General features: G+C 44.9%; 2 protein-coding genes across 3 annotated transcripts in view; one reads left to right on the top strand and one right to left on the bottom strand.

The window, feature by feature from the left end:
- Window positions 1–216: 216 nt before the first annotated feature.
- Window positions 217–15,886, top strand: plpp1a (phospholipid phosphatase 1a). Of its 2 annotated transcripts, none has more exons than XM_042058584.1 (6): window positions 217–757; window positions 7,261–7,412; window positions 8,825–9,108; window positions 12,175–12,232; window positions 14,270–14,446; window positions 15,209–15,886. In XM_042058584.1, the coding sequence occupies exons 1-6, from the start codon at window positions 700–702 to the stop codon at window positions 15,326–15,328; spliced, it is 849 nt and encodes a 282-aa protein (XP_041914518.1). In that variant the 5' UTR covers window positions 217–699; the 3' UTR covers window positions 15,329–15,886. The 2 variants fall into 2 exon arrangements, with proteins under 2 accessions (XP_041914518.1, XP_041914517.1); XM_042058583.1 differs by lacking the exon at window positions 7,261–7,412 and adding an exon at window positions 3,640–3,794 and having other exon boundaries at window positions 218–757.
- Window positions 15,887–15,890: 4 nt separating this feature from the next.
- Window positions 15,891–27,949, bottom strand: part of mtrex (Mtr4 exosome RNA helicase) — a 37,190-nt gene continuing 25,131 nt past the window's right edge. The window contains 11 exon segments of the mRNA XM_042058585.1: window positions 15,891–16,026; window positions 17,146–17,250; window positions 20,340–20,502; window positions 20,689–20,745; window positions 22,917–23,022; window positions 24,168–24,331; window positions 26,919–26,930; window positions 26,932–27,074; window positions 27,077–27,115; window positions 27,752–27,828; window positions 27,904–27,913. Coding sequence (XP_041914519.1) covers window positions 15,974–16,026; window positions 17,146–17,250; window positions 20,340–20,502; window positions 20,689–20,745; window positions 22,917–23,022; window positions 24,168–24,331; window positions 26,919–26,930; window positions 26,932–27,074; window positions 27,077–27,115; window positions 27,752–27,828; window positions 27,904–27,913 — 929 coding nt within the window. The 3' untranslated portion in view covers window positions 15,891–15,973.

Here is a 27,949-nt window from a genome sequence, read left to right as displayed (position 1 = left end):
GAAAATATAGCTTACAACAAATAATGTATCAGTATCATTTGTGGAGGATTAAAGTGGTGGTATGAAAAAGGGAGTCTGGAACCTATCTGCTATTGAAGCTGCGCAGGGGCGCACAAACCATGGTCAAAACATGGATAATTGGTAGGAGGAGCGGAGGGACGTGGCGATGCTGTCGTAAGGACCCAGCGACCAGGCGATAGGCTGCTTATGACCTCCTTCTGCTGCCATCATGTCATCCCGCTGTGTTTTTAAGCTTATATGCAGTCAAGGTGGAGATTGCGCTGTATCTTCAGTGTCAGTCAAAGGAGCCGGTGATAGATGAGTCGACAGGATCCGTCGAGCGCACCGGCCTTTCGTCTTATACTTTTACTGTCCAGGATGGTTGGATAACGGTAACGTTAACGTATCTGGTATTGTAAGGGCCGCGCGAAACATTCCTAGTAAAGACTGGACGATTAGTTAGCTGTCGCCATTGCGAGTGTAACGTTAACATCATCTCTACTCGATTGTATTTTTGTGTAGTCCGTGTCTCTCTGTGCGGCCTTTTAAATGCAAAAATACGTTGAGTGGACGTGTGAAACTATCATTACACAAAACCCATCTCGGCTATAGAGGCTCAAACGGTGCCAAGTAGTTAACGTTACCACATAGCTAGCCTATCTTGACCAGCACCCGGGTCTTTGTGGAAAGACTTCAAAGATGTTTGAAACCAGGGGGTTACCATTCGTTCTGCTGGACATTGTCTGCTTATTTTTGGGTAAGTATGCCATGACCATGCAATTTATTACTTGCGGTTGAAATATTGCAATTACTGTCATGTAGTTGAATTTGCTTTATAATATTATGAGAACCATTTATTGTCACGTGAAAGGGAGTGGCTATGCTGTTGCTTACTGTATGCAGTGCAGCCTGGTGCCTCGTGGTCGCCGAAATATACTTCATAATGTATTATGAGCGAATCATTGACAAGTAGAGAATGATCTTCCATGTCATAACTGTAACCATTTAACCATTAATGATCAATAATAATATTGCTATGCGTCACGTTGTTTATAAACAAAGCAAACTGGTAGGGGAGTGGAAATTGAGATAATTTGTAGCCTACCCAAATCCAGTCTTTGGTGTTTCGTTAAAAGCGCTGCTGGTCAAGATGTTTGCCCTCATCTTATGAGCACTACTTCTTCAGTATCCTGAAGATGAATTCGTTGTTTTCATATGTAACGTTATATATCAATTAGCCGACAAAAATGACAATTACATTCCTATTGTTGTGCGTTGCGCGCACGTGCGTAATGTCATTACATTTATTTTTGTCGTAGCTCGAGGCTGTGGTTAGAAGTTCTTCCAAAGCCCATGGGTTTGTTGCTTTGAGAATAGAATCACGTTTTCATAATACCATTTTCCACAGTCCTCCAGGGATTTGGGGAGAGAATTCGGTCTAATCTAATTATGAGGTATGACCACATAATATGAGTCACTAGGTCGTTCTTATATTCAATAACCATAACAAAATCATGATATTGCTTAAAGGAGGATTGAAACAATGTTTTAGTCAGAAAGACTTCTAGTTCCAAGGCCAAAGCAACTGAAATCTGACATTTTCATAAATCTATTTTTAGAAATGAAGTTGTGTAGGCCTTGGTAGGCTAATGGTCAAAAGGTTATTGAGGACCGATTTGTCAGAGGAAGTTGTGGTATACATGACCTGGAAAATGTAGATGTTCTCTGTGTGTCACTTGTTTCTCTATTTAGATTAAACAAGAAGGAAGTTGTCTAAGACGCTTTTATGCTGGAAGGGATGATGTAGTGGGCAATTCTCTTTGAGTGTTTGTGAACAGGTAATACCATACCACTTAGTATTAGACTGGAGTTTGTAGGCTGCTGTCCTACCATGAGATGGGTCTTTTGGCTGGGAGAGAGTAGACAGGGGCACTGGGTATAGACTTTCAGCTGCTGCAGTCACTTATTCCAAACGATGCAGCACAGCTGACAAAGTGGACACCAGGCTGGTTGTGTGAATGGATGTTAATTTAAACAGAGGGCAGTGACACTGTGGGGTGAGAGAGAGGGTGTGTGTATGTGTTCTCTCTCTCTCTCTTTCTCTCTCACTCTCTCCTCATGTTTGCGTTTACTTGAAGCACAGCACAGCAGAGCATAGCCATGCGTGATAGTTCTGAAATGGTTTCAACAATGCCCAATGAGATTAGTGCTTCATTGCTTGTTATATAATCTATTTATAACGCACAAGATAAGTAGTTCATTGCTCAACAAGGTTTTCCTCTCGTCTCTTAAAGCCCATGGAACAAAAATCTCTGACTGAGTCATTACGCTACTATGTGTCAGTGCAATATATTTTGCGGGTGTGTGCGTCTGGGCATGTGTGTGTTCGCGTATCGTGTATTTGCACTGTAACAAATCCACCCTCTGTCTGCTGGAAGAAGGGAGGCCTTTCGGGCTAGGAAAATGAGTATCTTGTTAACGTGATGCCTTATGATCCTCCAATAAATAGTCAACTATACTATACAACTATAGCAGTAAGTATCTGTCTTCATAGTAAGTAATAACAATAAAATAAGGATGTTGAGCAGAGACTATGGTGTTTGTTTTGATGTTGATAGTGGAGTTGGAAGTTTGGAATATAACAAGTTTGCCAGCCTGGCATTTAGCCTGGCTCCACCACCTAGCAGGGCAAGGAGGTCAGTGTGAAGTGGATAAAAAAGTGGACGAATAAACTTTATTTTCTCTGTAAGAAGATAAACACAATGAGAGGAATAATACTAGATTGTTTTGAGAGGAGAACAGGGATTTATGGGTTGTGAATTGGGGTAGTAGGATTGTCAAAAGTAAGGTAGTCATCACTTCACTAAAAAAGAAAACAAGTGTCAATTTTGGTACATAGATACTACCACTTGTCAGACTATGGTCTGACTATTGGTTTCACACATCTATGGTAGGTGTGTGATATGGCCTAGAAACCTAGCTAGTGTTGTGCTGTAAAGTCAAACTTTGGCTCTTTGCTTCTATTATGGTTGGTGTTAGATTGATGATTGTGTATTGGGACTAAAAGCTTGCATGCAATAAAGTCTGCAGTGAAGGTGTTTGTGACTTCCTCACACAGACACTAAACTATGCTGCCTGCATTGCTCGGGGCTATGGATGTCACGGGTAGTAACACTAGTTTCATAGTAACTAAATCTAATTAGCCTAACACTACTTTGGTTAGTGTCAATAGTCTTCATCTCTGTGTGCTTTTCTGAACAAACAGCAAGAACAGTTCATTCCATCACAGTCCAAATCAGTCAGTGAAAATGAATGGCGCTTTCAACTGCTGGTTTTGGATGCTTGTCAGCCCCCCTGATAGCTGAGGTTTGGAGCCTTCAGAACAGCATGTGAAGCTGCCCAGAACTCAGTCCGACCGACCACACATCACAGCTAGAATAAGTAGCATTAGCTTAAATGCCCCCCCCCTTCACTGGGCTGATCTCAGTACCCTCATACTACTTCAGGTTTGTGATGTGTGATCGTCCGGACGGATGGAGCTCCAAGGGAACGTCACCTCTGCCTCGTCAGGAGTCCCATCATCTGAGCTGACTTCTACAATGATCTCTGTTCTCTAACTGTCTTTCCACCTTCCCACAGCTGGTCTCCCACTGGCGGCCTTTAACCTGGGTAAAATCAAGCCTTACCAGAGGGGCTTTTTTTGTAAAGATGAGGGCATCAGCTACCCGTTTCACCACAGCACGGTCACCTCCACTGTGCTGTACACGGTTGGCTTCGCTCTGCCCATTAGTTGTGTAAGTAGCCCCACATAGGCCAACCGCAGCAGAAGCCTCACCCATGCTCTTGGCCTCCATTGAGCAACAAAGGAATGGCGACAACTGCTCTCAGGCTTCGAAGCAGCTGGGTTCCATGTGCTGGTGGTGCGGCGAACACACCGGTCCTCAGCCAGTGCTACTCAAGCCTGTCAGCAGTGAGTTAGCCTTAGTCAACACTGGGGGAGTCTTAACACGATGGGAAGCAATTGATGTGCTGAAAGAGCTTAAATTTGAATTCGGTCCCTCAAGCACATTTCCCTCAAGCAAAAATAAAATGACATAAACAGCAGCAAATCATACAAAATATAAGCTGACCTTGACTGATACCAGTGTATGGTTAGGTTTAGACCAGCAGCTGTTGTTAAACCCTCTGGGTGGTGTTTACCTGTGACTGCTTCAAGACATCCAGAGCTGACCAGGGAACAGCTGTTTGGTGTCAGTTTGAATGGAGTGGGCAGAGAGAGAGACTGAAAGCAGATGTCCTCAGAACCACTGTGATCTTTAATTATTTCAAGACAATCTCAAGGCCCAGAGTAGAGAGAGAGAGAGAGAGAAAAAAAAAGAGAAAGAAAAGAATGCCTCCCGTGGAACAGTGTTTGGATTCTTGAAGATTCTCAGTGGAAGCCATGAGCATGGTGCTTAAATAAGTATGCAAGTATGTTACTAAGCCTAGAAGAGGATGTCCACTGTATACAAAAACTGTTAAAGAGAGGTCAACTTAAGGGCTGGTGATTCAATGGTCATTGAGGCCATTGTTCAGTTACTGTCCCCTTTTTGTAAAAAAGTTTCACACACTGCTTGTTTCAGTCTTGAGGTTTTCTTACTCAACTCTCGCGGTTCAACATGCGCTGCCACAGAGGCCAATCAGCAATCAATCTAAAATTACACAACAGGACAGGAGATATAACAACAACAAGAATACTGTTGGCTGGGGGCAGTCACACACACACACACACCACATGTTGTGCCCGGGATCCGCAAAGGCTCTTTTACACAGCACAACATGCTGTCAGTAGCCTGAATGCCTAACCACAGAACCAAATCAGTAAAAAGCACAACATTACCAACAGAGCAGCCTTTTTGAGCATTTCACTGGGGTTATCAAGCAGGCACCTTATTTCATCACTGTTTTGTAGAATAAGGCCCGTGACACCTCCAGAAGGCTGAACAGATAAGAAGCAGTAGATGATCGCTCTTTTTTGGCATGATGATTGGCCATGTCTCCGCTGGAAATTGTTCACATACCTCCTTTGAACGGGGAAGTCACGGCCTAGTTTGATATCAGTAACATGTTCCATTTCTGCAGTAGCTCAGAGTACTGTTATTTTGTAATGTGCATGCGTGCGCACATGTGCATGCATGGAAGGCTCGGCCTTCTTTCTTAGGAGCCGTCTAGTGGAAGGTTGAAGCTATGTGTGTGTGGATTTACATTGATGATATTGATGACACGGTATTCAAAGCCTCAGATCTTGTCAGTCTCACACCTCGAATCACCAGCCTTTAACTCAGCATTCTCAGAACTAAAACTTCTCACTTAGGAGCTATCTGATGTTCTTGATTGTGTCATCATAACAGCCCCCCCCCCACCCACCCAAAGCGCTGCACTCTGAACTCGGCAAGTTGTTGTGGACACTTCACAAAACCATGCACAACAACGTGTCATTCACCAATCCTTATTCCAGTCCATGCAGAGTTTCTAATTCTCTTAGCTTGGTGGAGCCCGTGGGTCTGTATATTAATCTGCCGTGCACATGTCCGTTCTGCCCTGACTCAGAGAGGCACATGCTACACGGGTCATATATAGTTTCCTCACAATGCAGCTCTAACTGTTAAAGTGCGATGGTGTGCAATAGCTCTAATCACGATGGCGTGCCCGCTATGGTTTTCAGAACAGTCGGCCCCCTGTTGGTGTTGCATAGCAGGTTCATAACATTTACAGCAGCCACACACGGTTATATGATCCCGCATCAAGGGAGGTCGTTTGGGTGTGTTGTTGGATGCTATAGAGAAATGGAGATGTTGCTCTAGTTTATCATCTGCAGTCAAGGGAAAGAAAGATAGTGAATAGCTGGAAACGCTATGTTGGTGGACTGGGTGACCGCAGTCAGTGACAGTTACATACCATATGATGTGTTTGTCAAAGGCATGCTAATGGCCAATTATTAAGTTTATTGCATTATTAAAGTTAAATGCATATTTGTGTGCTGAATTCCTGTCCCAGGTTTTCCTGTTTTTTTTGTGTGTGTGTATGTGCGCGTGTTTGTGTGAAACTAATTTGTCATGGCATTCACCACATCCCTGTGCTCATTTTGTTTTAACTTGTGTTGCTCAGCTGCTCCGTGACTCTGTGCACAGCTGACGCCATACTGCTGCTTTTTCCTTCCAGGTTTGCTAAAAGTGTTGTCAAAAAAAACAACAAAGATCTGGGCTTTGAATTACTGAGTTTACGAGCCATAAAAGGAGAGGATGGGGGGAGGGAGAGAGAAGGAAAAAGAGAGGGAGATAGAGAGAGACGGAGGGAGAAAGAGAGAGAGGGAGCATGAGCAATACGGGAAGTGGATATTTAGAACGGACTTGCATGCCTGCCCGAGTTGTAGTTGACACCCAGTTGCTAGACAGATTGCCTAGACACACTTGGCCACAGACTTGTATGTGTTGGTATTTAAAGAGCCACACACATACACAAACAAACCAGAATGAAGTCGCACAAGCGTGCCTGGCCTCTCGTGCAAGGAGGACTATACGTCCTTTGCCAGCCCTCTTTAAGCGCCAACCTCAGAAGCCACTAAGGAAACAAAACAACGCAATTAAAATGTCCATAAACATTCAACAAGTCCGAAAAAGCCCGACCACAGTGCATGCAAAAACACAATGAGGCCCTCAGCTCGGGCGCTGGGTTTCCCGCTCTGTGTCCATCACATTTCCGCCAGAATGAGTGGGCGATGCCAAGCCATCAGCTGTCGTTGACAAGATTTTCTTTGGCGTCTCTGAGTCCTACTGAGAGTGGATGAGGCATAGCTAAACAATGGTCTTACTGCTAACTTTATTACCCCCCGCGCCCCCGTCTTTGTATACACTGTCTTTCCCGGAAGATGCTATGCATTAGTGGTGTCTACGCTCTTGATGTTTCTCCCTCCTGATGTTTCGAGGGACACTGTGAGTTGTTGCTGTCCCTCCGAAAAAGGCATTGGCATCATTGTGCCAACGTAGAACACAGAGGAGAATGCAAATGCCCCCTTCTTTATTACGGTCAACCAAACGATTGTCAGATCCTGAGTGGGAGCAAAACCAGCATTTGCAGTGGCCCCCCAGGAACAGGAACATGAAGCAGGGAAGTTCAGGGAAGGGAAATATTGACCCGTCACTTTTTAACATATTCCTGTTTGTTGTGTCTCTCTGTCTCTCCTTCTCTGTCTGTCTCCCTCTCTCATTTGCCTTTTGCTAGCGGGACTCCCATTCGCAATACTCACACTGCGACACAATCCATTCAAACGAGGATTTTTCTGTAACGATGATACAATCAAGTACCCCCTAAAAGAAGACACCATTTCCTATCAGTTATTAGGTGGAGTAATGATCCCCCTCACAGTTCTCACTGTAAGTGAACCTGTTTGTTGAATCACTCAGCCCCTCATTCCTTTTTTAATCCCTCTCTATCTCTCTCTTTATTCCCTCCTCTCCCTCCTGGCTTCCTAACTGAGTTTGTTTGTGTGGTGAAGTGATGTGGTTCCCCTTGTTTTGTTTTTGCCTTAAAAACCTATAGTCCCTACTCCCTAATCACTCACTTGTGGGATTCAGTGACCCTATTTACGGGATGAAACCATAGAAAGAGAATGTCGAAGTTCTATTTCTATGGATGTTCTACCACAAAGAAAGCTCCATCTGCTTTCCCCCATGTGTCAGTGATAGTTATGCAGCTGTTAATGAGGGTAGTGGAGGTGTAATCCAGGACCAGAACATTTCCACTGTTATCTTAGCCCTGGTTTCAACCAACACACCTATTGACAGAGAGTGAGTATAGGCAATTGGCTAATCTTCTCAAGTCAAGAGCTTCCTCTTGGCCAAAATAATGTTTGATAGTGGCAAGTTAAACATATCTTGAAAAATCTTATCTTTCCAGAAAGTATTCAAAAGTCAAGTGTAGACAGGATGTCAGATCAGAACACGATTTGGCACGACATTATTCATGTGTTAACCATATCTATGTTTAAACCACCATCTGCGACAGCAGAAATTGCTAACCATCTCTACGGAAATAATTAACATTCATTGTGACTAGAGCTTTAAGAGATGGGTGTAGTGTTAGTAAATATTCTTTAGAACATCAACAGTTTCTGGTGTTCGGTAGTTTAATTAAACAGATTACCCTTAGAGGTAGAATTTTTGAGTTGTTAAAAGAAAAAGACTACCAGCCATGAAGCATGCAAAAGCATTAGTATTTGATAGTGCCATTTGAGACAGGAAACTACAGCCACATTTTGAAAACCCCAAATGAGACGTTTGATGAGAACAATTTGTCCTGCTAGTCTGCCACCCAGCCAATAGACTCTAATATCTAGCAGTAGAATGGGCCACTTCTCCCGTAAGAACGCTTTTCCTGTGTTTGCATGTTGCATGGATGCTTTGAACCTTAGTTAGGATGTGCAACAAGGGCGCTCCCCCCTATTTGTGGGTATTTACCTTCGGTCACACAAAGGATGGTGACAAACAGTAAATCATTTTGTCACCTTAAAACAAAATCCAGTTATAGCTGCATTGTGAGGTGTCACCCATCATGGCATCAAATCTCTCTTCATAAGTTTAAATGTTGAAGTGGACATCCTTGTAAGGCCTTGTTTGATTGTTGTATTGTTTCACTGTGTGATGAATACAGACTGATCATTTCTGTTTTGAAGTCACATGATTGATTCACAAATTAACCCAATCGACGTTTCAACTTGTTGTGGGGTAAAAGTGTACCAGAAGAAGCTGTCTCTATAACTCCTGTCTGTTGTTGCCCCCTCCGACAGATGATCTTTGGGGAGTGCCTTTCAGTCTATCTAAAGCGCATCAAATCCAAGTCCTCTTTCAGCAACAGCTATCTGGCGTGTGTCTACAAGGCCATCGGCACCTTTCTGTTCGGGGCGGCCATGAGCCAGTCCCTCACCGACATCGCCAAGTACTCCATCGGGCGCCTGCGACCGCATTTCCTGGACGTGTGCAAGCCTGACTGGAGCAAAATCAATTGCACAGCGGGTGCCTACATTGAGGACTTCACCTGCACCGGGAACGCGCGCATGGTCAACGAGGGCAGGTGGGTAATGGCTGGGGTGCCTCAGGGGTTATTAACTTTAATGACTGTGTGTGTGTGTGGCGGGGGTGTTTATGTGGGGGGAGGATGCGTTCTTGGAGGAGCTCTGTGGCTACTAGGAGAAACTGTGTGGTCAGCTACTTGTGATGGGCTGAACATTAATCTTAAGCCTATTAGCTGGTCCATTGAAGGTGTGAAAAGCCAGACCTCTTTCTCCTACGCACACACATACACACAGTCTCCATCTCTTCTCAGTTCTGGCAGGTGCAGTGACCAATACTAGTTCCTCTTTATTGTTAACTTTTGGTTGTTGCAGAAGAGAAATATCAGATCTCTCTTCCTCGCAAACGCAAACACACACACACACACACACACACACAGGCCTCGTTTCTGGCAGCTGCAGTGACTAGTTCTTTTCATACTGACCCTTTGGCTGCCACAAAAAAGAAAGACCGCGGCACATGTGCACACTGAAAAGACACAGTAGATGAAACTGATGTATTGGTGTGCCAAGGATTCGAATGGTCTAAAAGCCTTGTAATGGCGGTCTCTATAGCTTTGATGTTTGCTGAGCTTTCCTATTCACAGAATCATTTGTGGTTTGGAGAGCAGGCTACTGTGGCTCTCTTTGTCACGGATCAGGAAGATGAGCAGGTGTGTGCGTGCAAGGCTGCTGGGGTTCAGCGGTCAAACACTGCGGTTCCCCATTAACCTGAATTAGGGTTACAATGTGTTCTTTGTGTTCCTTTGTTCCATGGTTCCTTTCCTGTTCCCATATAGGAATTGTAATGCAAAGAAGCCGGTGTTGCATAAAGTCGTTTTAAGTCAAAAGATTACTGTTTTCTGTAAGTCTGTAATCAAGGAGGGGGAAGTGGAGTCATTGTTCGAAGGACAAAGTAAGCCGTTATTAAATAGCTCAGCACTCCTTATAGTATGTGTGGAGATTTTTCTGGTGACTTAAAACCACAAATTTCTTCTGATACTCAGATTGGGCTATTTGGTGGTGTGTCGGTGGTGAAGTAAATCTGGAAAAAATGTGACCTTAGATTTAAAAACATTGTCAAGTTCTTTATTGCAAATGTAAGGCTCCACTGGAAACTCTGACATAGGAGTACATTGAAGTTCGGCACCAAACGGAAGGTGTTTCTTGGATTTGCTTGTGAGGGTTGAATTTCAAGACGACAAGCTGCCAGAAGGAGCCAGTTTCACTCAAGGACTCCAGGCATACCACTCGCCTCTCCAGTTAAATCATCGCTGCCATCATTTCCATCCAAGTACTGAGAAAACTTTAGCTGTGGGACTGTGGTCGAAGCACCTCCAGCTCCTTTGATGTGTGTGAGCGTTGGTCGGCTCTCAAGGATTCTGTGTGGGTTATTCCCTTGTCTAGATGGAGAGGCTTGTGAATCTGGCTTATGTTGAAAGGAATCTGATGGTATTAACTGTAGGTGTGGTTTCCTTGTCTCAAAGAGCAGTCCTTCCTTAGTCAAGGCTGTGTGTGTGTGTGTGTGTGTCTTCCTTAGAGATGGGGCCATTAATAGTACAAATAAAGACTGATGAGGGTATAACCATGTATCACCTTTCGAGAGTTGGGGGGTGTGTGTGTGTGTGTTGTGTGTTGGCTCAGACATGTCACCAATGATCTATGTTCAGGATGGACCTCTTAAACACGCCTCATTCTTAATTACACTGTGCAGATCATTTGAGAGAAATTGAGCTTTTGAAAACAGATCACCTCAGACATGTTAGAAATCCCTTCCAACTTCCCACATTGTCACCATGTGCTGCATAACCAACCACTTAAAAGGTAAAAAGTCTTCCATTCTAATCTCATACACTTTTCTTCAAAATTTGGCAAATTGCTTCTCATGGTCCACTAGCTTTCCCTTCTGTTTGGGCTAAAAAAAAGCTCTGTTTTTGTCCAGTCCTGACTGGCCCATAAACAATCCCATCAACACGGTGCTTCCTGAGCACAGACGTGATGGAGATGTTTATTTGTGTTCTCTTGGGATTTGATTGTCTGTCTGAGCTCAGATATCAAAAACCTTTTGTGAAACTGGTGTGTGTCGTGGACCGCATTATGAAAGCTCTACCTACATCACATGGGGACCTGCCTTCTTTAAGCTGGAGTTCAGTAGTCCTGTCCCTGCATGTTTTTTTGTCTTTGGGATATTTCTCAGATGCATTCCACGTCTTCTTGTGCAAGTGGTAATTTCACCACTACTGAGTCTGGAACATGTCTGATTGGGACAAATGATTTGCAGACATGGCTATTTCTTTTTAAGTTTGTTTTTTGCTTTGTTTGCTTTAACTCTTTTATAAAGTTAATGCTTTTGTGATTGACCATATTTTCTAAAGGGGGGTAGCTTCTTTTTAATGTTTCCTGTCTTCCTAAGAAAGGAGAGTATAAGATCAGAGTCCCCTCAAATAAAGGTTTACTGTCCTTACAAACACTTACAAAGTATACGGTCCTCATAAAAAACAGTTTAGTGTCCTAATAAACATAAATAAATACTGTTGTACTATTCTGAAAAACACTAGTGTCTGTCTGTCATACTGCAAGTATACTTTCCTAACAAAACGCCCCAACAATTGTGTGTCCACTCAACCGCAAGTCCAATGTCCAAACAAATATGGGAAGAGTGTTTGCAGTAGCGGTGGCACCCCTTTTGGATTGGGGATGATTATTTCGGAGCGCGCCCTCTTGGCTTGCCAGTCATCGGCAGGCGGATGCCGCTACTTGGGCAGTGCAGCCCCAGCTTATGTAAACAGGAAGACACCAGAGCTGGGTGTGAGCAGACCACCCTCTGCTCACCGCTGCTTTCCTAACTTTCCATACTCCCTCTACCACCACACACACACACACACACACACACACACACACACACACACTTTCCTAGACATGAGGCAGTCAGCACAGGATGGAACATTTGGGGATGTCACCTCCTGGATGCCCTTTATCACCCGGAAATAGGTGTGGATAAGTAAGTGTGTGTGTGTGTGTGAGTATATGAGAGAGATGCCATGCCACGCCATGCCTTAATGCTGCTGTTGTCATTTCTTGTGTTGCAGACTCTCTTTCTACTCTGGCCACTCTTCCTTCTCCATGTACTGCATGCTGTTCCTGGCAGTAAGTATTCACAAAGGAGCTCTTCTGTGACTCTCTCTCATGCCTCTGCCCTCTATAACCCTCTGTGTGTGTGTCTCTGGCCCCTATCTTGTTACCCTAATTAAATTATTTGGCCTTAATTGCCTCAAGGTGAATCCAGTCCGCATTTTCTCCAGTTAAACGCAACTGAGAGAAACATGTTGATTGTTGTTTTCTTTTTTTAGTATTTGTCCTCAAGTTAATGATCTATGCCTAAGAAAAACTGGTAGAACATTCCATCTTTGTGCAACGAATCAAATCTCCATTGTGTTGCCATGGTGATCAAAAGTATTTTTACATTCACAAAAGAACACTTGTTGAATGGCGCTTCTGGGTGTTACTAGTGCAAGTAGCATGGAGGTGTAGCATAGAGCCCGTGGCTTAAATGATTTATTCGCCACCTAATATAGTGTAGATGTGGGGGAGGAGCCGTTCCCAGCCACTCGTGATCCCAGCAGACAACACTGGAGCCTGTTTGCTGCGTTATCTCAGGGTCAGGATATCCTGAAAACAAGCCAAGCCATAAACTCAAAGCTTGCCTGCCTGTGCGAGCACACACCCTCACATACATCTGAGTTATCCAAGTTTGTATTTAAATGCCATCTAAAGAGTCCTTTGACTTTAATAAAAGCTAATCATAATCATTTGAACTAACCAATATGGTGGGTTAACTGGCTGGCTGACACCAGTAACAGTTACCATTTGATTCAATGTAACATTGGTTAATTGTGTTAATCACCCAAACTGTTTCAAAAGGCTTTTGACTTACACAGAGCACATTTTTAGCTCGGTGTACCCACTGTCTATGCTATAGCGTCACCTAATCTACCAATACACCCCCACCTGTTGGGTACAGTGGTGAACAGGGTGACCTTGAATACGTGTGCACTATGCTGGACTGCTGCCTGTCCATTAGGGTAATGAACAAAAACAGCCAAAACACTTAGGGAAGCCAGAGAGCCTGATATAAATGGGATGGGAAAGCTGTTATTTGATTTTATGATAAAAGATTACAGCCTGTGGTGCAGTGCACCACACAGAAATACACCCATACAGATACACACAACAGAGAAGACTCGTTGGTTACACGTCAGCTTGACACTGATCAATTGATTGCGGTGATTGCCTCATGATGAAAGCCACTTGTCATGGGGGTACAAAGTTCAGTACCATTAACAAAGGTGCTGTGTAAGCAGTGGATCATCCACATAGTGATGACCGGTTATTTCCAATACTGTGACACACCTAGGGTTTGAGTACTGATCTTGCTACTGCTTCCTCAGTGTACAGAAGACGTTGTTCAAGATGGAAAATATGTTAAGTGGTGTGAACTGTGAACACACACACACCTTTGTTGAAACAATGTGTCAAACATAAAAATTGGAGAGGATGGTTCAATAAATGGAGATTATTGCCAGTCCAGAGTTCTCAAATTATGACTTGAGGAACAAGGCCAACTGACGGCTCTATTTCCTACCCTGGCTGTTGACTTGTCCAGAGACTGCCATGCAACAGTAATCTTGGAAACCTATCCTGAGGCCTCAGGACAGACTTTGGTGTTTTTTTGAGTAGAGAAGTGGCTGTAGTGACCGCTGTTGAAACGCCACAATATACAACCACTAGTACAGCTACAGTTCTGTCACACACACACAAAACCGCAGGCATGGGTCCAAGCAGCACCAAAGGCAACGCCACTGACCAAGACAAACAAGGCCACACAACCAGCAACAAAAGAGACACAAGCCAAACCGCAACACATGCCCTTGGGCAGCGACGCACATGCGGCTCCTCCAAGCTACGTATTAGCAAACCCCATGCATGAAATTATATTTCCTGTCCCCGTATTGGTAGAAGCCATAAAATCCTCCATCCAGAGGTTTATTACATGACTTTATATTTGGCACCTCATATTTCAACATTCATAATCGCATACAGTGGCCAAATGGGAGATTGTGGGGTTTTTTTCCTCCCCTGTATGCATATGTTTACTGACCATTCCGCTTTCTCTCTGTCTTACAGCTTTATATTCAGGCGAGACTGCAGGCCGAGTGGGCCAGACTCTTGCGGCCAACGATTCAGTTCTTCCTGATCGCAGCGTCCGTGTACACGGGCCTGTCTCGTGTCTCCGACTACAAGCACCACTGGAGCGACGTCCTCACGGGTCTGCTGCAAGGGGCACTCATGGCCATCCTAGTGGTAAGGGCTCTACCGACTCAACAGGCATGAAAGACTACTTGTCCATTCTATACATACATAGAATGTAGATTTGCCTTCCACTACATGCATTTCCCACCTATTGTTTTTTAAATTCACCATTTTAAATCACTGGTATTTATGCACTGTTGGTCCAGGAACGATGTCATTTTATTCTTGATTGTACACAAGTGCATGATTAAATGACTGAAAGAAATCTTGAGTAACTAGAACCTATATCTGCCTTCCTCTCTATATGCAGAGTAGAGTATAGATCTTCCTACACTACTGCCTATGTTCTACATCTTGCCCATCAAGGGAAATTATAGATGTTCGGTGTTAGACTCTTGACTACCTGGGAGGATGGGATGTTCAAAAAGCAAGGACTTTTGTGTATGTCTTTTTTGTGTATCTTACAGCTAGGCTTTTTGTTTGCTATCTAATGAAATATCTGGTGGTTATTTTACATATTGTGGGTTGGAAACCCCCCTATGTTCCAATGTTTAAAGGAACACTCAGATATCCCATAAGACTGGGGAGAGATTTATGGGACCAGAATGGGAAAATAACACAGCTGCAATTAGACATGACTGCCAGATACTATTTTGGAATGTCTTTTCTTTGGGGACAGCATCCATGGGTCATTGAAGGTCACGTTTATCCCAGATTCCAAATCTCCGAAAGGGGGGAAGCAGATGAAATAATCTCTTGAAATGTGTTTGAAGTTGGTGCTTTTTGACTGATGGAGGCATCGTTTTCTCGCAGGTGTTCTGTGTGTCAGACTTTTTCAAGAAAAGTGTGGAGCCAGCGAAAGAGACCGAAATCCCCCACACCACTCTCCAGGAGACCCCGACCAATGGAAACCATTATGACAATCCCAGCTAAACTTCAGAGGAACCAAAAGTTGTTGACACCACTGATCCGGTGGGAAGAGATTACATCGTGCACCCACTTAAAAAAAAAGATACAAAAGGACATTTAAGTAAAACAAAAAAAGAAATGAAGAAAATATATATATGAAGGGGGCGGACCACTGCCGGTGAAGAGTACCTGTGAATGTACCTTGCTTGGATCTGCACTCCAAGTGGCGGATGCTTGACTTTTCCTTACAGACGCTGTTTGTTGTCGTTCCATGTTGCCTTGGCTGGACTTGCTGCTATTGCTGCTACCAGAGCTTCTTGTTTTTTTTCTTCCTTTAAAAACTAATATGAAGAGTGTACCTCTATATGCATCCGAAGAAGAAAAAAAACACACACCATATGTTTTTTTTTTTTTATCTGTATTAAGAGGAAAAAAAAATTCACTATACAGACGTTTTTTTAATTAAAATTATGTTTAAAAAGTGTATGTACAAAAAAAATCTGTTGCGCTTTCTGAAAGAATAAGAAAAAAACCACAAAGCCATTATGCTTCTTAACACAAATAAACATCATTTCAATGTCATTGTGTGCAGCCTTGTGATTCAAGACACATGTAAAGCAAGAAACTGAACTCTAAAGTAACAAGCAGTGCTGCAGGTCTAACGATGAATCAGAGGTAAAGACTGGCAGCAAAAACGATATCCCTCTTGATCTTCGTGATGCCTGGTGGAAACAGAGAGAGGAAAAAAAGGGGGGGGGGGATGTAACTACTTAAAATGCACTTTCAGACAGTTTTACAACCTTATTGCATGTTTGACCCCAACCTCAGACATCTTAACAAGCAGAGTGGATGTGGAGAAGGCCTGATGGGATGGTAGAACCACCCGGGCTTCATCACGATGCTACCATTACTGCTAATGGACAGGGTCAAAGTTCATCACATGCACATATAATTAAGTTATGCTCTTCTAATGGTCCAATTTGCTGCCTTTTTATGTAATGTGACTAAAAGCATTCGTTGCCAGGCGTCCTGTACCGGAGCCCGTATTTTTTCAGAGGTTTTCCCAAATGATCACCATGAATAACCCAGCACTCAAGTCGATGTAATCTGACTGTAGATCAGGGCTCTTCCTCCAGCGAGAGCCTCAGCCATCAGTGGGCTTTATTATGATTGCAGACTCTGACCCTGATGAGGACTGTCGGGACAGATAGTTAGGAAGGAGATATGATCGTTATCAGCTCATTCACAGGCCAGCTCAGCAATGTGCTATTTCAGTCTGTTTGTTTTAGTACACACCGCTCCAGGGACTTTGATCTGCCTCAAACTAAATTCTAGACAGTTCTTCTGCTATCTCTGGAAGTGATGTTTGAGAGACATTTTTGGCTAATAGGGCCTGAGCTTTCAGAATGGAACGCCCTTATTAGGGTGCTTATCAGCTGAGAGAGCACATTAGTTATTCTAACATGATCACTTCATCTCCCGGGTAACACACCAATAGCTGTGAACACACTTCTTTACTGCAATTAAGTTTGGATTAAGTAATGGATGAAGTAAACTTTAATAACTCAAAATATTCTTATCTTGTCTACAAAAACTAAAAAACCCTACTCTTGGAAGCCTTTAGAAAGGCTCTGTAGGACCCTATAGAAACTGGTCAGCCTTAGAGCTTTACAATACTTTTCAAACTTTTTGTTGCATAATGAATGTTCATATTCTGTCCCTCTGAAACATAGGCCATTTAAAGGCTTCACATATCTAATAACCAAGAGATTTGTACATAGAACACAACCGGGGATGGGCCTGGACTGGTTCTAGCGTGCGGTTCTGCTGGGAGTACTTACCCTCAGCGAACTTGTTCTCCAGCTCAGTGTTGCCGATGGCTTTGGCTGCCTGACACATCTGCCTCAGCAGCTCCTCCAGACGACGCATGCAGCGGATGATGCTGCCTGCAGAAGCACACGAGCACGTCAGTAGGGATACACTCACACACACGGAACACAGTAAAACACACGCATAACTCACCCACACACACATACAGGCAGAACACACATACACACATTAATACACTAACACACATGCAGAGCCAAGGCCGTAGTCATGATGTCAACATTGGGGGGGACCAAATCTGTGGTGGGGTCTGAGGGACCTCCAAACAGAATTTCAATACATTTCCTACCATGCAAAAATTATTATTAAAAATCACAAACAAGTCGTTAGTTAAGTCAGTCAATTAGGGTATTCCAAACTTTTGACGGACATGGACATGGCATGGATGGATTATGAACCCCTGGGCACGCCACTAACGAAAAACTAGGGTGACCAGATGTGCTTTTTCCAGGACATGCCCTCTTTGAGATCTTACAAATCGTCCAGAATTTTGTTATTCTAGAGCCTCAAACATGTTTACAGCGAAATTGCATTGCGTTTTTCTCTGTCGTTCACAAATAAGTTCAAAATAGCCTTTTGAGGCAGTGTTTTCTCTTATGTCCTCTTTTTCACAAACTAAAAAGATGACACAATCAGGTCACCCTAGAAAAATGGACAACCACCAGGTCAAACCACTCAGGGGTGTAGGTTACTCTGGAACCATCACTACAGTTGGTCACTAATTTGTGTCTATGGTGACTACGGCCCTGTGCAGAACTCACCCACACACAGGCATTACTCGCACGCACACAGAAAAGAAGAACTTACACACACTGTACTTATACAGCAGCACAATAGAAAAGTATGCATGTGAATATTTGATGACACACACAGGCTTAGAGCAGAAGTGCGTTAAAACAGGAGACGCCCTTCTCCCAGCGAGCCCCGCAGCCTGTACAGTGAAACCCTTTCAGAGGATCCAGAATGCAGTGGCGCGTCTGATCCTCAATCAACCCAAAAGGTCACATTACTCCACTGCTCATCAAGCTCCACTGGCTGCCTGTAGCTGCCTGCATTCAAGTTCACCAAGACGGGGATCACACTGGAAAAAACGAAGCGGCAGCGGTAAGCGCAACGCTCAGACCATAATAAGTTCTATCTCGTTCCTAAGTAACACACACGGTTTGACTAAACTGACAATTGAATACACAAGTGTTGCACTTTGAAAGTTGAACCAAGCTCAACGCTTAGCTTGTTCAACGCTAGCGCTGCCACCGTTCCACTGGCGAACCATAGAGAACAATAGGAAACCTGCCGCTTGCCGCTGGTCAGTGATCCCTGCCTAATGCTGCCATTCAAAGTAATCTCTGGTTCCACGCCCACTTACTTGAATGCTCACAAGGCATTGGCTATTATTACACCACTGTCTCCTATTCATGCTGTACTTTGATTGTTCTTTGTTTTTTGAAGGTCACTTTGGACAAATGCTGAAATGAATAAATGTACCATACATGTGCATACATGCATGCACCCATTTCAACACACGCTATTGGATAGCACCCACACCTACAAGGTATGAAAAGATCCAATCTTCTGATGAATTAATTGTAACAGGCTGGTATGAAAAACTTAATGATGGACATCATAAAAACATGCTGTGGCGAGGAGGTCGTGCTGAAAAGCAGAAGGAATGCAGGACTCCTGGACAGACATCCAGCCTGGAGCAAACTTTGAGAAAGAAACCCTGTTCCATTTCACATGCATTTGAGCACCCAACAGTGATCAGCTTGCTAATGAATTGGCGTGTAGGTAACTGTAAGTCAACGCTGGCTGGCAACTTCAAGCTATCATTTGTGTCTGCGCGGGTGATGACAGCCATGTGTGTGTAAGTCTACAGCTTAACGCTAGAAATGTCTTTCTGCTCATTTCATTATGCCACAGTGATGTGTGGGTTTACAACTGGTAGCCCAGAAGTCACGGTGACCTACATTTCACAGAAGAGGATGGGGTGATGGGGCAGGGAGAGAACAAGTGGAATGAGTGGAATGAGAGAAACCCTCCCCCCCCCCGCCCTCGGATTGTGCGATTTTTTTTTTTTTTTTTTTTTTGGTTGGATGGGGGGGGTATCTGTATGATATTCGTGCTCCCTTCTCTGCCTCCCTGCAATCACACTGTGTCATCTTGACACCAGGACTACCACAACCTCACGTCTCAGCAAAAATGGCCGTCCTTCTCACCCTTCTCCAAAGATGTGGCTTCGGTTTGGCTACACTTTTGCTGGTGTATTTCAGAGCACCTACGCAAGCACGCACGCACACACGCTCAGCCAACAGCGGGTTTCTCAGGCTCTGGTGGTTGACGTGGAGTTCGGTTACGCTGTGCATTCTTCAGAACAGCACGTCAACCGGGTAGACGGGTATGGGGTATGGTGCCGAGGGCTCCATGAACCCCAAACACACAAACACATTTTCACGTTGTGTTTTGTGTGTTGGCAGTAATGACTAACACTCCTCAGGGACCTTTGGCTTCCTGCTCCAAATTCTGATGGAAAAATAATACTCCACCCCTCTCTAAACCACACACATATTAGCCACACACACACACAAAGTGTTTTTGAAAGCTCTGATTCCTCATCACTCGGCTGGCTAGCGGACGAGTCGTGACTGGGCTCACTGGTCTGATCAGTAACGCTTATGGACTGTAATTGCATCACTGTTAGCTCACGCGAGTGGAATTTGCGAGGAACTCAAATTCACTGAAACTGAATTGGCAGGCTGAGGTCATTGCGTAAAATAATCAGATCAGGCGTCGTATTTATTAAATCCAATCCCGAATACAGTTTACTGTGGACGGAAGAGCAAGTTAATGGCTGGTAAATCTGCTAGTGGTTAATTGAGATATTTAGAGAGAATGGTCTAAGTAAGACTCAAGCCATGAGAGCATCTGAAGCGGTTATGGGCCACAGGAGAAATCTGCTTGTACTCTTTACTGACTTGTTATTCCTAATCATAAATTCAGCCTTTTCTTCTATTGACACCCACATATAGGTTCAGGTGTCTTTCAATGGAGATGTCCCCTCAGCAATGAAATGTAACATGATGCTTCCCTGCCTGGTAGAGTTTGTAAATCATTGATGAGCTGAATGGGCGCCGCAGTGCGGAGGGCTCACCTTCAAAGACGTCCGTCATCTTGCAGATCTGGGCAAAGGTGGAGCCGTTGGCCCAGGTGTAGACCACGTCCATCAGGTGCGGCCTGAAGGCGTTCAGGTACGTCTCCTCGTCCACGTCCAGCTTGGCCTCCGAAGAGACCTTGGCGATGCGCTTGGCACATTCCTGAGATGATTGAAAACAAAAACACATGTGGACCCAACAGACTTAAAAAAACAGTACGTGCCTCCACAGACTTGCATTTTATTCTGCTACGGTAGTATTGCATATTTGTGTAATGGCTTAATTAGTTGCCACTCCTTATTTGTACTTCAGGCAATAACTTGGGTTAGTTCTGGCATTAGTCTTTACCTGCATCTGTCGTAAGGGACCAGCCAACTGTTCCGTCAATTTGGGCATCTCATTAGCCTACAACAGACAAACAGAGAGCAGACTGCTTTCAGATCCATGTTTCAATTCCTTTTTCATAACAGAACAATATACCAGACAAATTATGAGAGGTCACAGAACACTAAGCGACGAGGACACTTAACCACAAGGGACAAACATAAACATGAAAACAACACAAATCATATTGCCCAAGACATGAAGGAGTAACATAGGCGTATAACCAATAGCATAAAGGTCCTGAGCTCATCAGACAGTGCTTATGGGAAACAGCTCAGACATACACATTAAACACGACTCCACCACAAGCATAAAGAGCTCAATATAGCTTAAAAGCCCAGAGCTTGAGGTCTCATAAAAGGTTCAAAAATCCTACTGGGTGGGTCTGGTTGGAATGTCGTTTCCACAGTTTTGTCACGGCGACGCCTCCCTAATTCTATAGCAACGCACAAGCCATTCAGGACAAGAACCTGAAAAACACACCTTTGACATCGGCATCTGATTAAAACATCATGGGTGGGAATTGCTCGACAGTTGTAGAACAGCTTTGTCTTGGAAACGCTGATAATTCCATAGTAACAAAACGTATTAGACGAAGTCCTTGAGAAGTGCATATAACCTCAAGAAATAACCACCAAAATCTCCCCTAAAGGCTTGGGTGAGTGCTCGACCACATAACACCACCTCTGCAGTGACCCATCAGCCATCGCAAAGCACATCATTGCACAGCAATTACACGGCCGGCTCTGAACCGCGGCCTTGACTTTTAACTGCGCCGCCGTTAAATGAGAGAGTTCGGGCTGCTGGAGTGTTCGGTGCGGGACTCTTTCACCCAGTTCCTCTGGTGCGGCCACCGGGCAGCAGCGGGCAGCAGCAGGCAGTCGTCCTGTACCCCCAGCACCGGGCTCAGGAGACTCCCTCTCTCCTCTGTGTGTGTGTGTGTGTGTGTGTGTGTGTGGAGGGGATAGACCTCTTGGGTTTATGAACTAGGTTGAGATGATCTGCCAAGTCCTTTCCTCCATTTCCCTCTATCAGCCCATCTATCCTGCTCACTCAATCCATCCTGTTCCCTGTCTGTCTTTTTCTCTCGCTCACACTCTCCGTTTCTCTCTCCCTCCCTCGCTCACTCGCTCGCTCTCTGCCAGAAAGCGGTTGACACCGACAGGCGATTGAGAGGGAGAGACAGCTGTCCCTGAACTCTCACTCACACTTGTCCTTTCCATCAACGCCTGTCTCTGTCTCTTTTGCCCCCCCCTCCCACACACACAGGCCTTTTGTGTACACACCAAGCTGACCGACAGCTGCACATTCAAGCCATTGGCCCTGATTGAGCTGCACTGTCAGACATGCACACTAAAGCGTCTGGCTAATCCACAGGAAAGTATACTATAAACAACACTAATGAGACCTCATTTTTGCTTATCAATGTTTGTGCATTTAAGTGTGTGTATGTGTGTGTGCTCATACGCAAACACACATTTGAACATTTTTTGTAAGTGGAATTATAAACTAAATGTACAAAGGCAACATCAAAGAGAGAGAGGACGAGAGTGAGTGAGAGCAGTAGTGTGTGTGTGTGTGTGTGTGTGTGTGTGTATATAGTCTTGGCCTGAGCAGAGACCCGTTGGCCAGGTCTGGTTCTGAATTCCTCCGTATTTGTGGAGGGACCGGAGGGAGAGCGAGAGCAAGAGAGAGTCCACTCTAAGCTCCGTCTGAATCCCGTTCCAGATCCCTGGAGCTGATCAAAATGCACGTCCACCTCCTCTAATCTCCTCGCCTTAAATGGCCACGTAGCCCCAGACCATCGCGCAGCGTAGCCCCACACCACAGCACCACACCACAGCACCACGCAGTGCAGCGTAGCCCCACACCACAGCACCGCGCAGTGCAGCGTAGCCCCACACCACAGCACCACGCAGTGCAGCGTAGCCCCACACCACAGCACCACGCAGTGCAGTGTTGCCCCACACCACAGCACCACGCAGTGCAGTGTAGCCCCACACCACAGCACCACGTAGCGTAGCGCTCCCCTCTCCTGCAAACAAGCCGCTGGAATACCTGCCGCAGGGAGCGAGAGCCAGTGCCTCCACTGGAAGGTCGGGGAGCTTTACGGCGCGATTGTGTGTGTGATGAGACAATGACGGGAAGAGAGGTGTGTGTGTGGAGTGTGTGTGTGGGGAGGTGTTACGTACGTTTTCCTGGAACACGAAGACGCTGAGGAGGGCTGTGGCCTGCTCGGCTGTCAGGTCGTTGAAGAGGCCGTTGAACACCATCTCAGTCAGGAGCAGCTCGTCAGCACTGCAGGACAGAGACGAGAGAGACACACACATCAGTGCTGGAAATGAAAGTGCAGCGGTTGTCTTAATCTGTCAGGTGCTGAGCAGACCCTTCACAAACCAGCTGGATAAGTCAAACATACACAGCAGCCTGATCATCAATGTCTGAAAAAATAGAGATATACAGATACAGTATATATAATTATAGCTAACATAGTGTTAACTATACATCTGTATCTCTATATATATTGCCTGCATCTATCTATCTATCTATCTATAGTTAACACTATTTAACCTATAGGACACCCATTTTGGCTTTATTTTCTTAGAATGGAAGTGCTGTGGCGGCAACCTTTTTAGTCATTGGTCAGCATCAATGACAGTAATAGTTTGAACTTCAACTGTAAGATCTGGAGGACTGATTTATGCCAAAGATCTTCAAACCCATGGCATGTGAAGTGAAGTTCAAGAAGAACTGATCACTTCATCAATCAAATTAAACCCTCAAATCATTCCAGCTGTGGCTTAAGACAACTGCGATCTGTGGCTCCTCTTCCCCACCAACATTTGATATTGAAGACTGATGGCAAGAGCTGGATCGCCGACCACTGTGGTTTTAATTTGCGTCTTGTCTGACGCACGCAGTTCTCAGGAAACCCAACAGTCGAGGCACGCAAACAAGACTTATTAGGATGTCAATCAAGACTCATGCCTGAAATGGCTTATGCGGTTTCACAGTCTAATTCACAGGCAGAGCTGCAGAGATAAGGCAGACCACGGGTTGTTTTGAACTAAAACACCAGTAAGGCCAAAGTTAGAGACGTTTCCTGAATGCTTGTACCACCTACCCTTCGATGAGTAAGCCAATGTTTGCCCAAAACTAAACTGAAACCCGCCCTCAACTCAAGTTCTTAACGGCTTATATCTGAGATTAAACGCTGAAGACAGCAGTTCTCAATGTGCTTCACATATAACTTATAGTGGAACTGTATGTGCAATCTGAGTGGTTCCTGTTGGGTTTTAGAGGGTATTGCTAACTGTACATGTGTGGAACTGTACATGTGATCTGAATGAGGGGCATTGCATGGATAGAGGGTAGATGTGACTTGGCTCTTGTTTAAGGTCTGTTTGGTCATTTCTACCATTTGGGTCACCTCCCCCTCTCACCTGCTGATCTCGCAAGCGACGCGACCCTTCATCTCGATGACGTCGGAGGCTGTGGCGAAGCCCAGGCGTCGGAGCACGCGCTTACGGCACTTCAGCTCGTCCATCTGCAGCACTGTGCGCGCCCGCTTCAGTTCCCGCTTCGCTGCCTTGATGTCGCCCGCAATCTGGGGAACGGGAGAGTAACCGGAGAGAAGGGCAGTGTGAGAGAGATGGAGACAAACGCCGTTTAAACAAAACACACCGTCTGGGATGAGAATGTTGAAACAATTGCAGAAAAGGCTGAACAATTCCCAGAGGTTGACCTTCCATTTTTCCCCATGCCCCAAAACGATTTTGTGCCATTGTCCGCTAGAGAACACAATCTTTCACTAAATATCACAAATCATCTGAAAAACATTTCACTCGCAGCAGAGAGAAACATCTGACTAACATTATAGAAACGCCATCATGCACGACCAATGAAGCAGGACATGCCTACATGTGACTGCCACAGTAAGGCACCATTATCTGTGCTTGGACAAAGACACCATTTTGCAGCACCAGGACATACTCAGATATGGATAAGGACGTTAGTTAGTCACCAACTTGGGATGTCAATATCGGGGGGGGAAAAAAACATGGACACACACACACACACCCCTTTAGAATGGACAACAAACAAAACAAAACATACAACGGAAAGGACTTTGTAGGGCGGTAAAAAAAAACATAAACAAACAACAAACAAAAGCAAAACAAACAAACAAACAAAGGGCCATCTCTATGCGTGTCCAAACGCTGAGGGCTCTAAATCCAATCAGAGGAGAGGGCTTGAGAAGAGCTGAGACAGGACTATTAAATGGTATTGGCCTGCGCTGAGGCTACTGTTCTAACCTCGCGTTGTCAGGCTATCGCGCCCCACTGTCACCAGCTAAGCGCATTATCCACTTAGGCCTCCCTGTCCTGCTTGTTATAACATGCTTGTGCATGGACATGCTAAACACCACTAGCCTTATTATTTTATTCCTGGTTATGCAGGGATTATTAGCAGCGAGGTTTCCTTTTTGGCACGCACACTACAGTTTAAGACTGGTGCTAGGCTAATGTTCTTTTTTATTTGCAATTAAGGAAATATATCATTTAAGTGGCTGTTAAAAGGGACCAAGACCACTTAAAGGCTGCCCTTCTGCTTTAGATCCTGTAGTCTGCAAATCTTTCAGTTGTGTTCATATATGCAAGACAGCTGGTTCAACTAGCAAGCTATAAAAATCTTTTGGACAAATATTGGCAAAATGCAATTAACAAATGTTATGAGAATGCAGAATGTTTTATACCTGAAAAAAAATGTAATCTATTTGTCACTTGAAACACTGCATATTCCTCATCATTCATGACTAAAATGATCCATCATGTGCTTCACAGAGAAACCGACTGTAGTTATGTGTGTGTTATGAAGCTCTGACCCTGGCCCGGCGTGGTTGTTTATCTGGAGCGAGTGTGTGTTACATCCTGCCCTGGATGTTACGAGGGCTTAAGGACAGCACGGGATCCTGGATTGGGGCAGAAGGCTGGGGTGGGGTGGGGGGGTAGGGGTAGAGATGGGTGGAGGTGTGCGGGATTGCCCAATCTTTTTAAAGGAGGTGTAAATCTCATGTCATGCCTAATCAAACACGTTAATCTGGTTTACAGGGGACCGTGACACACCAGAGGCAACTCACGGCCACTCTCGTGCCAACAGCTTAGAGGCAAAGGAATTTGAACCTGAACTAGCCCGGGAGAAATGCCATCACTGGGAACTAATCAGGGCAACTGTACTTTCACAGCACATGCAAATTCCCACAAATCTTCGAAGTTCTCCAAATATGCACACAAATACACACACTATGCTTAAATAAGCACACAAACACACACTTTTACGAGGCTTGTGGGAACCCTCACTATAAATGAACAATAACACATTTCATAATAGTTGTTTAACAGACACTAAATAGCTCCTCAATTCTTTTGCTGTGCTTTTCTCCTCCGTCAGCTCACATCAGCTTCGTATTTACAGCCGGCACGGCGTGACGTTTGAGGGAGCGCCTGGAGGGACGGATTGCCATTGTTCGGTGTGGAGAGATTCGTGGAGCAGAAACAACGTGCGCCGAGGACCGTTTCCTGTATTTGTTTGATTCAGCAGGAACTTCAAAAAACCTTTAACATGCCAGGAAATGGCACCGTGCCCATGGTGCTAAATCAAAATAAACACACACACACACGCAAACCCTCCCTTTGGTCACACTCGCCACACACACACACACCCTCCCCTTTGTCACACCCCACACACACACACACAAAGCCTCCCTTCTCAATCACACTCAAAACACACACACACAAACAATGGCTCCAACTTGTCCAGGCCATGAATGCTTGATGCGGAACACTTGTACAGCTGATTAACTGGATGAACTGCCCACACCCACTCTAGCTGTGTAGCTGTTCAACGGCTTGTCTTTAGGGAACTTTCTCCCAGCGTTATACAGCTAGCCACATAGCTGTTTGTTTTCTTTACAAAGAATTACAAAACACCGCTGTCATCCATTTGCCGTTTTGTATTACAAAACACCACTTTCATCAGTTTGGGTGTAACTGAAAATACTTCTTCCTTAACAGTAGATTCTATGTTTCTGTGGTCAGCCTGGTTAATGGAAGCTGTACTGATCAAAAGGGCATGTTTTGTGACATGCAGTGTCCATGGATTTTGTAGTCAGTGTATTTCGGGTGGACGCTCACCAGGGCTTTCCTTCTCACACAGCGTGTAGACGGCCTCCAGGCTGGGGTCACTGTGCAGCGGGTGGGAGTACATCCGGTGCTCGAAGGCCTCCACCTTCTGGATGACCTTCTTCAGGGCCGGGTCCTTGATGCCCATGTCGTCAATGGGGTCCAGGAGGGCAGGCCGTCAGGGAAGCGCTTCTGGACCTCCTGGATAGGAAGACATGAAGGAAGGGAGGGGAGAGAGAGAGACATTTCATTTATTATTTTCTCTTTTTAATTATTATTATTATTTTATTTGTATTTTTTAAACAGATATTGTATCTGTGTTGTTTTGTTATATGTTTGCTTTGGCAACACTGCTTCATCGAGTAATGCCAATAAAGCTCCATTGAGGGAGTGTGAGAGAGAGAGAGAGAGAGAGAGAGAGAGAGAGAGAGAGAGAGAGGAGAGAGAGAGAGAGAGAGAGAGAGAGAGAGAGAGAGAGAGAGAGAGAGAGAGAGAGGGGAGAGAGAGAGAGAGAGAGAGAGAGAGAGAGAGAGAGAGAGAGAGAGAGAGAGAGAGAGAGAGAGAAGAGAGAGAGAGAGAGAGAGAGAGAGAGAGAGCCGCAAGGGAGAGATAGAGCAGACATTTTTAAAAATATTGTCTCCACAAAAACAATGGGATGTATTTAACCCTCCCTTTTATGAAACGCCCTGCCGGTGTCAGTGTGTCTGAAACTTGCCGCTTCCGAACTTCCACCTCTGGCCAGATTCTACCATTTGCCTCTATCCCAGTTCTGGCTCATCCTGATCCCATCCTCAAGTGGCCAGTCTAATAAGCAAATGAAGGGGCCGATTCACATATCTGCGGCATTAGCAGCCGGCTGCGCCGAGAGGTGTCTGTTTTAGCCCATGTGCAGACAGAGGAGACGTCTGTCGCCAGATTTAATCTGCGCAGGCCGGCTAAGACAATGCGCGTGTCTGTGTCCACATGGGTGAGGCGGTGGAGCTGACATTTACTAAACAGCATGGGCACTGTGTCCTAAGTGTGGTGTGTGTGTGTGTGTGTGT

This window comes from Alosa sapidissima, chromosome 13 (genome assembly GCF_018492685.1).
Source record: "Alosa sapidissima isolate fAloSap1 chromosome 13, fAloSap1.pri, whole genome shotgun sequence".
In the NCBI taxonomy this organism is placed as follows: Eukaryota; Metazoa; Chordata; class Actinopteri; order Clupeiformes; family Clupeidae; genus Alosa; species Alosa sapidissima.
Note: the sequence above shows the minus strand (reverse complement) of the source record. Positions and strands in the feature narration are given on the sequence as shown.

Bases quoted from the DNA above. Each gene is read 5' to 3' on its own strand.
- plpp1a (XM_042058583.1), top strand. From the start codon at position 700: ATGTTTGAAACCAGGGGGTTACCATTCGTTCTGCTGGACATTGTCTGC. The intron at 758-3,639 runs GTAAGTATGCCA...ACCTTCCCACAG, and splicing joins CATTGTCTGCTTATTTTTGG to CTGGTCTCCCACTGGCGGCC. The intron at 12,233-14,269 runs GTAAGTATTCAC...TCTGTCTTACAG, and splicing joins ACTGCATGCTGTTCCTGGCA to CTTTATATTCAGGCGAGACT.